Raw genomic sequence first — 17,058 nt, forward strand, 5'->3', positions numbered from 1 at the left:
TGAGGATTCTAATGATGGCATGGACCTTTCCAGTGTGGAAAAAGAACTCATGGGGTATACTGTACATAATAGAGAAATAAGGAAGGTTGTGTTCATAGCGAAAATATTGATGTATTTTAAATGCTGCTTTTTCTAATAGGGAAGGTTACTTCCAAAATGTAGAGCATGTCACTGCTAAAGAGACTACATAATTCAAGGAAATAGGGAAACTAAGGTCCAAACCTGGACAGTTCTCCATGCTCAGTGCTTTTTCACTGCAGCATGAGAAGCAGACTTGCCAGATTCATTGGGATCTGCGTGTGGGCATCACCCGCTCTTTCACTTCCAGGCACTTTGCTGTCTGTGGTAGAAGCCTGGCTCCTGCCATGTCATTAGCAGGGATATAAAATTTTTGCCTCCAGAAGGCTGAGCTCAAAGCGCTTATGTATATAGCACGGCACACTGAGTTGTGCTACAGCTAGTGCAGATTGACCGTACCTGAACACTTAATGGTCTGGGTGGCACTCCTCATTCAGGCAGTGACAAACAGCCTGAAATTAGGGCTGTCGTGGTCAAACCAGGGTGTCTGGCAAAGCTATAAAGAAATCAGGAAGGCAGTCTGAGGAATTTGGATTTAAACTGTGGAATAAAAAAAAAGTTCCTTCCCATGAAATTACATCAGTGTAATAAAATTGATTTAGAAACAACTTCAGTTAAAACGATATCTTCTTTTTTACTTAGGTGAGGTTTTAGTTTTACCGAAATTTATGTTACGCTGTCTGGGTACTTGGATACCATAGTGTAGCTCATACCACTTAGCTACAACATAAACAACAGCAAGAAAGAACTTGCTTTTCAGTGGTTTCTTTGCAGCCAGACACTGAAGGAAATCTTTGTATGTTTGGAGGAAATGACTTGTTTCCCCTGGACATGATACACACCAGATAGGCTACCTGAGAAGACAGTGGAGAAAAATTTCTTTTGAAAAATATATGTAGACCCTACTCAGAGAATTCACTGACTACAGAATTCTTGGCTGTAGACAATGGAAATTCAGCAAGTAAGTTCAGTGTAGATCTATTATGAGTGCTTTATAGTTACTACTTAGTGTCACGTGAAGACATCAAAAGGCATTTACAACCTGAGAAATGTAATACATAATTTAAAAATTAACTTAATGAAGGGTCAAAGCCACTAGAAGATCTAAACTATAAATCTGGTGAGGATGGTGTCAGAGTCAGGACACAGTAGTTTTTAGAGATCCTTAATTGGGGTTTTTCACTTATAATTAAGAAGAATAAACTTACCTTTGAATATCATGGATTTATAAGAGTTCTTATGCTGTAATTACTAGATCTTCTCATGGTTGCATTATAGGTGAATTTTGAGTCAATATAAGTTTGAGAGTAAAACTGAATCAAATTACATTTGAAAAGAGGTTACCACAGCTTATTTGCATCTGTGTTTCCTGTCTAAAGTAACAGAATGAAACTATTTTGCAATGCATCTTCACATGGAAAAGATTTAAGGTGAATCAGCAATACTAGTAACATGCAGGATATCCTGTCCATCTAAGACATGCTAAATAAACTGCTAAAAGATCTCGGTTGTACATACTGAACTTATAGTCAAATTTTGATAATGCCTGTGTGAAAAAACATTGGCAAATATGTAACCTAAACTACCTCTTTCCAGTTTGGTGTTGGCATTCACTAATCACAGCAACTAATGTATAAACTAATATAAACATGAAAGATTCAAATCCGCTTTACAAATATTATGCATTTGAATGTGATACTTTTTATCCCAGTGAATTTGACATGCGTTCAGTAGTGAAATATGGTCATTCCAGATGAAGGAAACAATAAAAATATTACCTCATCCTGCAACATATCAATTAGGCTATAGGAAGCTTAGATGGTGTGAAGAATGTTGGAGGGAATTATGTATTTTTATTTTAAATAATAGAGTTTCATTCTTTTCCCATTTTTCTGAAATGAGAAAATGCAGGTAGCTTTAGGGACCTTAGTACATGCAAAAGACAAAAAAATAACTTTTCTTTAGCTAAATTTGTTATTTGTATCTAAAGATCTGCAAAGAATGAAAGTAAATTTTGTGCCTGATAACAAAGGAAAAAACTGCTTTGTAGTGTATAAATGTTCCCGTTCCAAGTTTTGCAATCATAAGATTTGAGCTTTAAATAGTGAGGCTCGCTCTTATTTCGGCACTAATATTCAATTTCAGTTTCAATCTGATATTCATAATTTGAATTAGGAAGTTCAATATTGAGAATTACTCTCTATTTCTGTCCTCTGTTGTACAAAATGGTATGTGTACTCATAGTCCTTATCTTCAAATTCTTCATCATTAGGGTCGATAAAGACTTCACTCTTGCTTTTTCCCTCCTTTCCTTCCTCCCTTCCTCCCTCTCATTCTTACTGTTATATTCTGCTTCTGTTTTCTGAGGACCTTTTTGACAATGTGACTGATAAGTCTTTTTACAAATACACATTTATAAATAGAAAAAATCAGTCATTACTGGGATACTTATTCCATATTTTGTTAGTCTAAAACTGATGATTCTTGAGTTTTATTTTCCTCAACTTTGATTGAAATCTTTTCCAGAAGAGTAATAACTTAGCATGATCTTCCTTTTAAAATATCAAAAGATCTAGAATGTTGTCTGTATTTTTGCAGTCCTTGCTCTGGGCTTTTTTTCCTTGTTCAGTGACTATAGAGTGTCTGCCTTCTCTTAGATCTTTTTATGTACATAGATACTTAGGTTTGTTTTTTTTTTTAACCTTTCTTGAACCGCAGGGTTATGTAATTCTTCAATCTGGAAGAATTATTAGGGCTCTGCTTCATAATTCTACTGCTACTCATCTCTTTTTCACAAAAAAAACCCTTAATTGTTCTCTTCCTCTCTATATTAAATAATTTAAAAATACTAGCTCACATCTTGAACAGTTCTGCATATATTTACAAGTTTTTCTTATCACTTTTCTACAGCATTTAATGCTAAACAGATCATTTTTATACTGTCTTATTAGGCTTTTCTGTAATGTTGATCCCTTTATTTTTTGCCTCAAAACCAGCTGGTTTTCAGTTTGACGTATGAAGGCTTTCTTCTTCATGGCATGAGTGCAGAGTAGAAGTTCACAGTAGTTTTACTGCTATGCCATCTGCATGATTTTGCTGAAATAAGTAGAGGTCACTGATAAATACCAGAAAATGTGAAGTGATTTGCCACTTAAAGTAACATGTCTTGTATTGTCTTTTGTATGATTTTTCTCTTCTTTTTACCTCTGATGGATCTTTTTGGCTGACTTTTCTTATTTTAAATTCAAGGACTGTCCTACTTCCAAAAATCAGCAAAATCATAGTAGGGCTTTTACTTTTTTCTTTTTTAAAAAAACCACATTTGATTGATGACTTTGATTGCCCCCTTTTAACATTGATAAGAAGTACAATCTCATTAAAGATTTAAGTCCCGTTGATCTTGCAACACCAACTACTGTGGCCAAACAAGTAACTATTTCCAAAGACTGATCTGTATCATTCTTAAATGTTAGTGAGTTTCTAGCCATGCAAATGCCTGATGATAGCATTATTCCTTCACCAAAATACAGGCTGGTGAACTGCAGTCTCATTCCATAAGCAGTATGTCCCAACTGCCATCATACACTTTTGTAAGCATCAGTTACTATAACATGCTATAACTTTTTTCCTATTGCTTAGAGAGACAGGTTTGTTACAATTTGTGTTATACACCTGTAAGTTAATATGAGAAGGGTCACAAAACTTAATTTCCAAACTACCCATTTTGCACAGTAGTGTAAGTCGGTTCTTTTAGGGCGGAAAATATGTAGACAAATTAAAGGTTATCATGTCATGACTTTTAAAAGCCAGAAGTGTATCCTGTCATTTAAATTGAACTGCGTGTGCTATGTCCAATTGGTTGTGTCATATAAATGCATTATAAATTATTCTTGGAACAAATGCTCTCATCTTCTAATAGAACATATATAACTATTGTTGATGTGGGGCGCTACAGAGTCTTCTGTGTACGACCTCTAGGAGATGTTAATGTACAGTATCTTTTATAAACAGGCCTCTTTTTGTCTCTGTTAGAAGAGGGAGCTGACTCAAAGAATCTGATAGTCTTCCAAAGAAAACATCTGTTTTAAATATATTTGTTTGGATTCCAGTCAGCACACCTAGGACTTGCATAATTAGCTTAGACTACACAGTTCCCTTTTCAGAAGATATGTTTGTATAAATAAGCCATGCATTTTTCATTAAGCAAATACTCTTTTTTTTTTAATTAGAAATGCCAGCTTGTATTTTAACATATACTTTTGCAAAGCAAAAATTAATTGAGAAACGTTTTCAATACGATTTTTTATATGACATTCACTTTACTGTATTTTGTATTGTGGAGAAGCATCTTGCAACCACCTTATTAGTATTTCAGTAAATTTGTACATACATTTATAAAGATGCTTTTGATATCAGTAATCGATCATTTACTAAATAAAATGTGAATTTTGTGCCTTTTACTGCTTTTGATACTGCATATTCCTTTAAAGGTACATAGCAGACTTTTAAAAAATGAATTATGGTAGTAACTGTCTTAAGTTTACCCTTCCTAAAGATCTGATTATCTAAAAAGATGTAAAATACAGTGTTTATTTCATCTTAAGCAGCTCCCTAGAAGAGACAAGAAGAAATGGAAGCTCAGTTAGTGGTCCTTTCTCCATTCATGTCATGCCATGCCACACCACATGATTGCACTGAACCAGAATCTCTTATCATACAGCTGTGCAACATTAAAAGAATTCTTTTCTAAAACTGGATTAATGATTATGCATACTTTTGGTATTAAGATCAAACCTTTTGAATGTTCACACATTCACAGCTGGGAATTAAATCTTTTACTTTGGGGCAAGATCAGCCTGGAGTGAGAATTTTGTAATATATATTGCAGGTGTGCCTTATTACAGAAGGGCTGGTATTTCATGCATAAAAGTAGCTCTAGGCTGTTTTTTTGCAGTTTATGCAATGCAGATGAAACTGTTCTTAATATGACCTGGTATTCTTTATAACATGTCTGATTTCAACTCGGTTCTAGACCTGTGGAAACAAAAGTCACACCTGGGTTGAGTGTTTTCATCTGGGGCAATATCAGTAGGTTCTGAATGATTTCAAAGCCCCACTTATGCTCTCGCTGCACAGAATGATGTCTTGTGTGTGAAGTACGGTCCCATGTTTGGTTGGAGTTTTGCATTTTCTTGCCATTTTCAGAAGTCCTCAAGTACAGACTGGGTAAATAATGCTATCAATGAGTCAATGTGTTCTTTCTACCTGAGCATGTGATTGACCGAGTGAAGTTGGCTAAGTGTCCCTGCCTATAATTGTGGGGAGTTTTAGTCTGAAATTAATTCGTATTCATTATTTATATTTCTCAACATAGCTGCATACAATAGTGCTAAATACTAAGGATACTTAAGTGGTAGTAATACAGGTTTTGGTTGTTTGATGTTCCGTAGGTGTTTACTCTGTTATGGATTGCTGACTGGATGGTACACCACTTCTGGAAAAAAGGGAAGGATCCTGACAGTTTTTCTATCCCCTATCTTACTGCACTGGGAGATCTGCTTGGAACTGCCTTACTAGCTATAGGTTTTCATTTTCTGTGGCTCATAGGTGACAGAGATGGCGATGTCGGAGACTAATTTTTCCAATGGATACAATGACTTTTCCTGGAATACTGTCAAGACTGATCATTCCACTTGAAGGTCCTCAAAGTGATTGTTCGATTTGGTACAAGTAAATCAAGGTGACGCAGATGCAAAACAGCCTTAACGTTTTTAGTTTGGTTTGTTTTTTAAAAAAAATAGTGTGGAACTAGGAGGATACTTGAGACCTTTACTCTGTAAACAGATTGCTGCTCCTTGAAAACATCTGAGTAGACACAATGAAGGGCAGATCAATCCTTTATCAAGTTTTATATTTTTAAAAGATCTAGTCCTTTAAAAGAACAATTCCTTACCTGTATTGCTAACCAGAACAATCTATAATTGCTCATTGAGTGGTGACAAAGAAGATAACACCCGATCAGTGGCTTGCCTTGTCTTTCCCTCTTGGAAACAAAGTGGGTATATATTTTTACCTTACTACAGAAGTGGTTAGTAGACCTCGGATGAATTCAGTTTCATAGGCATTACCTGATTAGTGGATGATATGTTCTTATCGTGCAATTTCAGTGCTGTAGCTCTCTGACCATTGCAGACTTGATATCAATAATAACTGTTATGGTGATTTGAAACCCGATTGTCTAAACATTTTGTCACAGGTTTTATTTTATGTATACTAATATGACCATCAGCATTTATAAAATGAGACACTTGAAAAGTGTCTGCAGGGCTGAGCCCTTTTTCTTGTGCTAAAAAGAGCCACCTAATTATTTCGCTGTTGTGATTTATTAGAACAAGAGCATAGTAAAGACAAATAATGTGACACTGACCTGATCAATAATAATGGAGGAAGGATTAAAACTCTCTGTATTGAAAAGCGTATTTTCATTTAGCAACTGAAAAGATGTTTAAATGATTGATATTAATGGTGCTGTGATGGCCAGTATCCTGATTTTAATGAAGTATTTAGAGGTGTTGATTCAAATGTAAATACTGATCCCTGGTTAAAACTTGGGGTATAAAAGACTATGTTTCGGGTTTAGGCACTTAGGAAGTTACATAAACTTCTAAAATTTCAGAGCTATCTATGTCATCCATTTCTAAGCAGAATTCTCTGCTAGCAGGATTTCTGTTTTCAAACTGTGGAAGTAATATTGTCAGTAAGGAAAATGACTGCTTCTGGATGATTTCTCTTATTTGTATACCTCAATATTTCGAATAACGCGTTGATCATGAGGACTGTGGTTGCCACTTTGAAAAAAATGTACTAATTGCTCTGTTTAAAATCTAGTGGGAGTTCCCCACAGCATATGTTTTTAAAGACTATAGCATATATCTTATGACCATAATTAAATAAACAACTCATATTTTAAATGTTGTGATTGAAAGTTTTAAATTTTGAGACTTGAATTAGACAACTAAATCCATATATCAGCATATGTTGTAAACCTGTAAACATTACTCATGTGATTTATGCATATAAATCCTCCCCTTTAATTTGATGGACCTACTCAGATGAATTAAATTAATTATGTGGATAAGTGTTAATGGGAAATGTATAGGTGTCGGTCACCTTCCGCCTTCTGTGGAAGTTGAAAGTGTTTGCAATTCTGAAAATCAAACCAGCTACTCAGTGCCTACACATGGATTTAGATGCCTGACTTTTAGCTCCCTCATTTAAACACTTTTATTTAAGCTTTTTCTTACAGCTATTATAATATAGTTGTTTGAATGAATCATATGTATTATGTCTTTTATTATGTGAGAGAAAGATGAGATCTTTCTAACTTCAGGTTCTCTGACTTTTCTTAGTTTGTATTAATGTTATTTAAAATAGTTTCCTGTATGTAGCATTGTGGGAAGTACTCCTATTAAATTGTTTTAAATGGACTCGATGTAACTAATTTTTAAATTTCTTTTCAATAATGGTTATTTGGTTTTGGTACAGAGGTAGATGCTTATCTTTTTCTTCTGATAGAACTGCCATCTGAATCAACTAAGCTGCCGTTTCAAGCACTTTTCTCATTAGAGTTACTGGATTTTAAGGTTGTTTTTAAATGAATTGCAAGATTCTTAAAAATTAAAATTTCTTGAGATACTTGCGATCCGTGTTTATCTGATGCATGAGGGCATCGTAGTATTTAGCCATGGCAGTATCCTTAGTGTGTTAAGTATTTTCCCAGTAAATAAGCAACAACTGTTGGTACAGTCTGCTGACAAATGGGCGAGCGTTTAGATTGCAGAAGAAATGTTAAATGGGGCACATTCAGTGAAATTTGAAAAGGGGAAACACGTTGACAGACTGCAATAATCTGGGCATGGAAACAATAACTGATGGAAAAGTGCAATGGGAAAATTTGGTACTTCAGGAGGAGGAAAGTTCATTGCATGGTTGAGAGAGCAAAATGCATATTGTGCGAAAGAAGGAGGTACAAACTTCCACACAGCATTCGTTATGAGAGGCAGGAGCAAACGGAAGTGAGTTATTTGGAGAAAAGAATAAAAAGGCACAGCCAAGATTGTTTTTCAGGAAGGGAAGAAAAATATAACTTGTGTTGAAAAGAGTTGGGGAAGAGGTGGAAAAAGAGATGCTTTGGGGAATGGTGGAAGTGAGAAAAAAATGAATGCTCTCAGTAAGATATGGGGAAAGAATTAGGACATTGATAAAGCAAAGAAAACCTTGACATCTGGAAGAGCAAGGATTAAAAAATCTATGATGTGGAAAGGGGTTTGATTCCTATGTGGAAGGGGCATTTTAAAAACTTATGGGATTTACTAACTCTGGTACCTATTTTTATGAAGGTGAAAAGCTCTCACCACCAAGTTTCAGCAGCAATTTTATTCTACTACACGAGGATAATATGGGGGAAGACATGAAAGTTCTTGGACACCAGAGAATCTATCCTCTGCTCAAAAGCTGTATTCCCTAAACCAATTTTAACTCTAGTCAAGTCAACCTCTCCACAGTATTCCACCAACTTGATTTTTTAAATGTATCCCAGTAATAGTCAATTGCTTCATGTGTCTGTAAGAAATGTTACCAAAAATTCTGTTAGAGACAAATTGTGTGCTTTTTGTACTGCTCAAAGCATACGAGAAAGGGACACCCTGAGACGTTATTCTGTCTCTTGCTATCAAAGCAGCCATATTTTATAATCTTGCAGATAAAATGATCGCTCTTCGTATTAAAACTCATTAAATATTTTCCTTCCCTCCACCTGCTAGAAGATTCTTTCATACCTTCCTTTATAATTTCTAGCCTAATTAAGGCTATGACCGATTCACATCTATTTGCTTTTGTGTCATGCATGTAGCATTTTTTTTTTATTTGACTCTTTCTTATATCAGCTCATTCACCTCATTTAAGCTGCAGGTCAACTTAAAGCTCCTCCTGCAGCTTCTTGTACCATTTTCATTCTGCTGATGAGCTAGACCAGCCAGAAGTTCCAGTTGCTTTGCCTTTATGACTTACTATCTGTTACCTGGTGCAGAATAACTGTTGGAATGCGCTTGCTTGGCCATACTTAGTCTACCTCTTTTTTTTCCTCTACTTCAGAAATATCTCTAGGATAAATAGAAGTAGGGGCAGGTTATTTGAAATGTGTATCATTTGCCATTCTGAAGGATTTTCTGACCATCTCAATTTTTTACAAGCATGCATGAAAGGGAACAATTTCATTTGTTAAACTACAACTAAATGCAGCTTCAAAATCTGGAGTCAGAAGCATTTCATACCATAGATGGTTTATTTTCTTTTTCTGTGTAATGCTTTGAAATGATCTTTGCATTCCAGTGAGTTACTGAATGACTCTGGCTTATTTTTAGAGTGATTCTATAGCCAGGATAGTTCCACATCTTTATTATGCTGTTTGATACAGGGGACTAGTCTTCTTTAAACATATTTAGATCAATATTTTGAGTTTTATAGCATCACTGTACATCTTGCCTTAATCTGGGATGTTTAAATTTGCAATATCCTCTTCCACTACTGTGTTTATTAATTTCATTGGGGCTTTTAGAATGCTGATGAGAAACTGGCGAGCAGCAAATTAATTTCACTTCTTTTTACAGTTTGCCAACTAAATTAGACGTTTCTTATGCTAAGATTAAAACAGCATGAGGATTAAGCTTTATAAATGCAGGCTAGTTTGCAGAATCAGGACTCAAAATAAGACCTATCATCTTTTTAATGGATTTGCTATTTCACTTCAGTTCTGAGCATCATAAAAAACGCTCTTAAGTCCAAGAATAACGCAGAATACACACATTGGGAAACAGTGATATAAGCACTTTGTGAAATGAAGTGTCTGAAATTCCTTATTATTATGATGCTAAAATCGCTGTTGCAAAGGAGATTGTCTCTTCAGAGGTGCAGAAAATGGTGACAGAATACAGTAATTGAATTATAACCTGCTTTAAAAAGACTGTGGTACTATGTGCTGTTTTACTTGTGTTCTCTAATCCATTCCTAAGCAAGTCAGTCTGTTGTTCAGTTATCTTCTGGATTATCATTTTCCCATACATACTCAAAAAGATCAGCTTTCTGTATATAAAGGTGGGGAGGAAGAACTAGTAAAGAGGCGTGTTTTGTTGTTAAAGCCTCATTCTGACAGTCATAAAGGAAAGTCTTTCTGTTAAATTCAGTGAGAATTTGATCATCATGCATGCTGTGCATGGACACTCTAGGGAATCTAATATTAACAAAACATGAATAATTCACGATTAAGGCTAAGAACCAATATGGTTAGTAAATATACAAGATCACCATATTCTGGGTGGGTACCCGAGAGCAGCAGTGTACCCCTTGGTCATGCAGCATTAGCAGGGCTGGATGGGCTTTACTTTCTCTGCAGCTAAAAATTTAATTTGATTTCAAGTCCTGCTACTTGTTTATTTAATATCCAGGGTAGTTCATCATATGGTCTGTTTATGATTTTATTTCTCAGTTCAAAATATACTTGAAATTTGCTTCTTAGCATTCTTCAACTTGCTTTTTTGGGAGATTGTTTCCTCTTCAAGAGTTACTAAAAGTCTTGGGAGGTCAAGGAAGTGCTTTCCTTGAATAATTTTAAATCTGCATTTTGCAAGTGAAATAGGGTCCTGAATGAATTATATGGTAGGCATCTTTGGGAATAATTGAATTCTGAATAGTTCCTTGAGATTTAATATCTCTAAGATTTACATTCTAAGTTTTACTATGAACAGGATCTAAAAAGGATTTTGCCTGTTTACTAATTTTTTCTGTTACCTCATGGTTTTGATTAATGAAGTTGTTGCCGTGTCCTGTCTGCAGTAGGACAGCATTTTAATAAGATTGACATTCCAAATGGTTTTCAAAAAATTACAAGCAATAATACTTGTTTTATATTTGGGAAGCAATCATCCACTACTTTCCTATGAATCCTCATACTCTGGTTAGATTTAGAACACCCAAAGCCTTTTTTTCGCTGTTTGTTTTTGAAGCAGGTGTTTCTCCCTGTGCTGGCACAACCAATTATTTTATTCTCTTATAGTATCCAAGATTCTGGAGTAACATTAGACCATGCTTCTTCTCAATTGTTTTGAAGACTGAACCATTTATTTCTCATTACATAGGAAAATTCAGACCTGTCATTAATTCTAGTTCCAGGGAGACGTAGGGTAGCTTTCACTTAAAATAGAAGAGTATCTCTGGAGTTTGGAGCATTTCCAAAATAGAAGTTAGCTTGTTGACCCCAGTAGGCAACTGAGATCAGCTCAGGTACGAAGATCACCTGAATTTGTGGATGAAAGCATAGATGATTTGGAGATGTGAGTGAGCTCTGTATTTATCTAATACATGAAGACTGGCCGATCACTCCTCTCTGTTTCATTCATTTTGTCTTAATGCTTTGAGATTGTCATTGATGCTTCTTTAGAACCAATCCATTATGGCCAGTAAGTACTATAGTAGTGTAAGTCTCACACATATGTTTGGAAACTGTGGTCCCCCTCTGTAACAGAAGACTTTTAAGCCTTTAAAAAAAAAACCTTACAAAACCTGCCTGTCATTTGTGGAAAATTAAAGATCTAAAATGCTGCAAATTCAGATACAAGAAGACATGCTCATTCCTAGGTTTCATTTCCAGCTGGCCTTTGCTCTATTCCCACATTAGAAAGCTGATTCATTCTTTAAAAGACCTGTTTAAAGCACCTTAAGTTTACCGTACCAAAGAGCGTGAAACCCATCTTTGTTAGGTACCATGCCTGGTTACGCGCTCTGTATGTGAGACTGACATGTGCTATGACTACGCTCCCCCTTTAGAGAGAACTAAATCCCTTGCTTTGAGCAAAGCCTGACTATATAGTCTTGGCATTAAAGAGAATATGGTGCTATATAGGATTGACACTGTGCTGAATATGCAGTACTGGCTCTGTGGTGTTCTTTACCTCAGGCAGCTCCATAGCTGGAACAGCCGTCACCGGGACACCCACTGTGTTGCTGGTACATAGTAAGACTATGCTGAAAACTGGGAGAGAAAAACTGTCCATGCAACAGTTCCTCTAACCCATCCAAAGGTATTTACTTACTGAGTTACACCCCACCCTGCTCCACGGGCCTTTGCTCTGCCCATGCAAGGTGTCTCAACCATCTGCATGGTTGAGTTGACTTCATATGGGATGGGAACTTGCAGATACCTCTGCAATCCATGTTCTCCGTATTTTCGTGTCTTACTAGAGACACAGGAAGATGCAGAAATGTCCACCAGTTCAAAGGAAGTCCACTTCTGCTTCTTGCTACAAAAATTGCACTTTAAACATTTATTGAGACCTGTAAATATTTTAAAGTCCTTCCGACTTGAGATTATTGCATTACATAAATGTTTAATAGGTACAGAAGCTGCATTTAAAGCGCTGATTAATGCGTACATACCTCTGGAATATGTATAGCTTTCAGGCTGACGCGAAGAGAAACAAACCTGAACATTTTTAGCACTCGTTACAAGAAGCAGAAAAATGTCCTATTACTGTAGGAAGCCTCTCACAACATGAGACAAAACCCAATAACTGTTGACCTTTCTGATTCTTGATTCTCATTAAACTCTAACAACATTGCACCCAGTTTTCTGGCATATTATGGAGCAGAGGGGTTCACTGTAAGCTCGTTTTTAGTTATCTGATTTCTTTCAGAGTCACAGCATACCTGCAGGTACCCTCCTACCTTGATCATGTCATGATTGTGTATCCCTCACATATATTCATGGTCAAATTTCCTGCTAGATAAGGATCGAGTCGTGTAATCCATTTAGTCCTGTTCATACCTATGTAGCAATCTCCTGCCACACTTGAGAGAAGGAGGGTGTTGGGTTTTTTTTCCCCATTTCTCCTGTTTTTAGGAGGGTGTGGCTTACAGCCCTGTGGACTAGGTGAGAGCCATTCGTCCTCTGTATGCTCTGAGGGCAGCTGTCTCCTGTTCACAGGCAGCCTCAGAAAACCCCTGGATAATCTGAAGTCCCTTTTCCAGCAGGAGCCCTCAGGATCAGGAGTAGGAGGCTGTGGTGTCAAGTGCAGCTGTGTGAGCTCAGTAACTACCCTGGTTCGCCTGTGGAGTTAGAAGGGGGTCTGTGTGCTTGCCTCTCAGGGCTACAGGGGCGTGCCAGTGGCCAGCTTTGTTATAGCCCTGACACTAGTTTAATTCCTCTCATGAAATGGGAGATATGGCCTGGAATCCTTAGTCAACAAATCTAACTGTCTTTATATAAAATTTTCAAGTTCGGGCCAAAAGATACAGGGAGCCACAGTTGCTCTTCATGGCAGACTGATGGTCACTTGACAGAAATGAACCACTGTGAGTGCCGGGAGGGGGTAGGATGCCCAGGTTTAGGATGCTTCTCCGCTGTCTGACAGCCTCTGAAAACAAGGGAAGCATCTGGCAATGCAGCACGCAGCAGCATTCAGCTCACGTCTATCATGACGTATAGCCCGATCACATCTGCAAGATCTCTGATGCAGAAGGAAGCCATTAGCTATCACCATCGTCTCTTCAGCTGATTATCCCAAGGCTTTTTATTTGATCAAAGGAAAAATGTGAGCGTGTTATTTCACTCGGAAGCAGGAGCGCACCTGGTTGAATACACCTACTGCAATGTCCTGCTAGAGGAAAGGTAACGTCTCTGTCTCCAGCTGGAAATCTCTGTGCACCTCAAAAGCTTACTTTGCATGGTAGTTTGATAATATAGGAGGCACTAACAGTAACACACGTCACAAGGACTTGACAGCACCCGTGAGTGAAAGGCTGATGGTATGGAGGACATACCATTCCTAAGGGCTTTAGATGGAGCCTCAGCCGTTCAAAACGAAGCACAGAATGCCTGAAACCAGTGAATTACTTTAGAAATGTTAATCTGAATGCTTTCCATCTCACATCTTTCCACTTGTGAAAAACAAGACTGAAATCTAGACACTGCAAACTAAGCGTGTAACACCTTGCTTGGGAACCGAAACAGCCTGGGTACTCTCCTCCGGCTGCATTTCCCAGCATGGAAATACTCATTAACATTATATGTGAGTCATTCATAGGTTTTAATCAGCTTCCAATAGCCCTGGCAAAGATTCGCTGGGTAACCTGAAACATGCTGCAATAAGCAAAGCAAGATTACTTGCCTCACTCTGTTCTTAAACGCTTTCCTCTAATTTAATTTGTAATATCTTGGACTCAATGATCTTAAAGGTCTTTTCCAACCTAAATGATTCTATGATTCTCTGAGGAGACTCCCCAAACAGACTTTCCATCTTCAATTTCCTCCCATCTTGCATTTTCCACAGTTACAAAGACTTAATGTCTCACCTGATTTACACTCAGCTGTTCTTCCTTCTAATCCTTGCACCATTGACTTCAAGCGTTTTTTCTTTGGTAAAAGAATAATTGTGGATTTAATTTTTTGAAATTTTCCTAATGACAAAGGGAGGCTTAAAAGCATCTGCAGTAGGAATGATACATATTGCACATAAAAATCGTATTGCACATACAGCAGTAACATTTTTTATGATAAAATAGCAAAGTACATTGTAAAATTAATACAAAATAGCTGATTTGTTATGTCTTTCTGTATAACTGCAGGCAAATTCCTTAATAAATCACATACAGCTATAATTCCAGGAAGGAAAACATTTTGTTTTTCTTGAATGGGTGTCTCAGCATTTACTTGGCTGCCTCTGTGAAGAGCACTTGCCTCTCCAGAGCATGGCTCTTTGCTCTGATTTGACCTTTTTTCCCACGTCCATCTATTTGAAGTTTAAAAATGGTAAAAAAAAAAAAGCAGTAATTGATTGCATTAATGGAGCAAACAACCACTTTCCAAAAAAACCCTACACCTCTACTTTAGACATAAAACTAAACCTGTTTTAGGTAGAATAGGTGTCTTCTAAGGTAAGTCTGACTAAACTGAGGCTAAGAAAGGTCTAGGCCATGCCCAAACCCTGTCTTTGCAGAAGGTTTTACAGGAAACTGGGGCCTGTTGTGGGTTGCAGGCTGTGACTTGATGTAGGGCTGCAAAACCGTGCTGACAGCATGGACCCCCCCTTTGATGGCTAAAAAGTCATGAGTTGCCACAATATAATTCTAGTTTTTAGAATAAGCTGGAGCTTAATGGCTTAACTGTTATTATTTAGCTGTATGTTACCCTGACAGCTTTATGTTTTAGTGAAAAAATAGAAACAAGGGCATAAACTTTTGGATTTATTTTTCTCTTACTGAGGAAAATGGCTTTGCTGGTTGTTTGTTTTTTAATTAAAAACCCCGACTGAACTGAGATTTTCAGGTGCACATAATTTTATTTGAAATGCTCTGCCTCATTTTCCAAAATACTCTGTCCCTTTGTTGCCTACTGATAGGATCTATACTACTAAACACCTCTGTATTTACACAAAAAAATAGGGACAGAGGAAGTCAATTTCGATGTCAAAGTCAGTTACGTTTTATAAAATATTGGCAAAAGGTATTTTTAACAACTTATAAATGAATGAAAATAATTTCTATATTTTTTGTCCATGAATAAGTGACTATTTTCAGTCCTAAATGCCTGACTGACAGCCAACAGAAGCCACTTAGTGACAGTGAGTTGAAGCTCAGTAAGGAGGCTTAAGCACTCCAATAGATTGACATTTCAGGCAATAGGGGAGAAGCTCTGCTCATCACCATTTCAACTGAGAAAATAAAGTTACAAATTTTTTTAAAAGACTGATTTGCATCCAATCTGGGGAGGTGGCATTTGGATACTTCAGTGCACCGGAGAATAAAACCAGATTCTACATTTTTCGAAAATTTCAACCTTTGGCAAAATTGTAAGTGCAACTGGAAAAGCAAGATATTTTCTTGTGTGGCATCAGGAGTCTTGTATGTGATGATGAGTGACAGAGCTAGCGAGAAAAGCACGGCACTGCTGGTCTGGAAGCATATGCTCTAGTTTCCACTCGGCTGCATTTGTTTAATTTTTTTCCTCTTCCTTCCAGTTTCCCAGATTTATTTAGGGTTTTTTTGTAACTATGGTAGAATTAAATTAAACGTGTGTTTGTCCAAACAAAGGTTAGGAAGTGCTGTTAGTTTGTGCCCACACAGAGAGCATTACAACCACAGGGCCAGGCTTTCGTCAAACTTCGCATCATCTCCGCTGGGCTTATTTGCGCGATCTGGGCACTTGCCTGGGCGAGAGGACACCTCAGCCGCGTAGGAGCCTGTCACTTAGTTGCACCCCACAGTGCGCCACACTCGTCTCCCCAGCGCCCGGGGGTGCTGTGGTCCTGCTGCCACCAGCTCGCCGGTTGTACAGCAGCACCTGGTTGTCTGTACCGGGGAGCAGCCGTGGGGCAGAAGCTGTATGGTGGGTACAAATGGGAAGGGATTTGGTAACATTTTTAATTATTTAATGGAAAAATTGAGGCCTGCCAAAAAGACAAATCCTCATGCTTCCTTCTGCTGGAGCAAAGCCAATTTTGTCAGTCCCTGTGGCAGTAGCAGGGATCGGGCCCTTCTCCGCTATCTTACGAGCAACAAAGTAAGTTGCCGAAAAGCTGTGGCCTCAAGAACTGTGTGGCGAGGCCACTTCTTACCCTACTACCCAAAAATAGAACTTTCCATTTTTGTGTGCATCTGCTATCAACTCTCTAAAGCCTCCCCCAGCTCACGCTGTCTGTGGCTGAGCTCCGCAGCTGCCCCCAACTTGCCTGGGCTCGGTCCCCTGGTGTGCCCTGCTCCACCTGTCCCCATGCAGCCAGAGGATGTCTCCTGAGCCTCATTTCTGCATGATGCTGCACTTCATCTTTGTGAACGCAGATGTTATTGAAGCTGATTGATAGACTCTCTCAGGGCAGTGTAGTGCCTTGCTTGGACCCATGTATTTGCCAGAACAGGATTGCATTGCTTTGA

At 37.6% G+C, this 17,058-nt stretch overlaps 1 protein-coding gene across 1 annotated transcript in view; it reads left to right on the plus strand.

Moving 5' to 3' along the window:
- Positions 1 to 7,565, plus strand: part of SLC41A2 (solute carrier family 41 member 2) — a 55,620-nt gene extending 48,055 nt beyond the window's left edge. The window contains exon 11 of the mRNA XM_064456020.1: positions 5,529 to 7,565. Within this exon, the coding sequence (XP_064312090.1) occupies positions 5,529 to 5,714 (186 nt within the window). The 3' untranslated portion in view covers positions 5,715 to 7,565. The remainder of the gene's footprint in view (positions 1 to 5,528) is intronic.
- Positions 7,566 to 17,058: the final 9,493 nt, after the last annotated feature.

This window comes from Phalacrocorax carbo, chromosome 1, assembly GCF_963921805.1.
Source record: "Phalacrocorax carbo chromosome 1, bPhaCar2.1, whole genome shotgun sequence".
Lineage (NCBI taxonomy): Eukaryota > Metazoa > Chordata > Aves > Suliformes > Phalacrocoracidae > Phalacrocorax > Phalacrocorax carbo.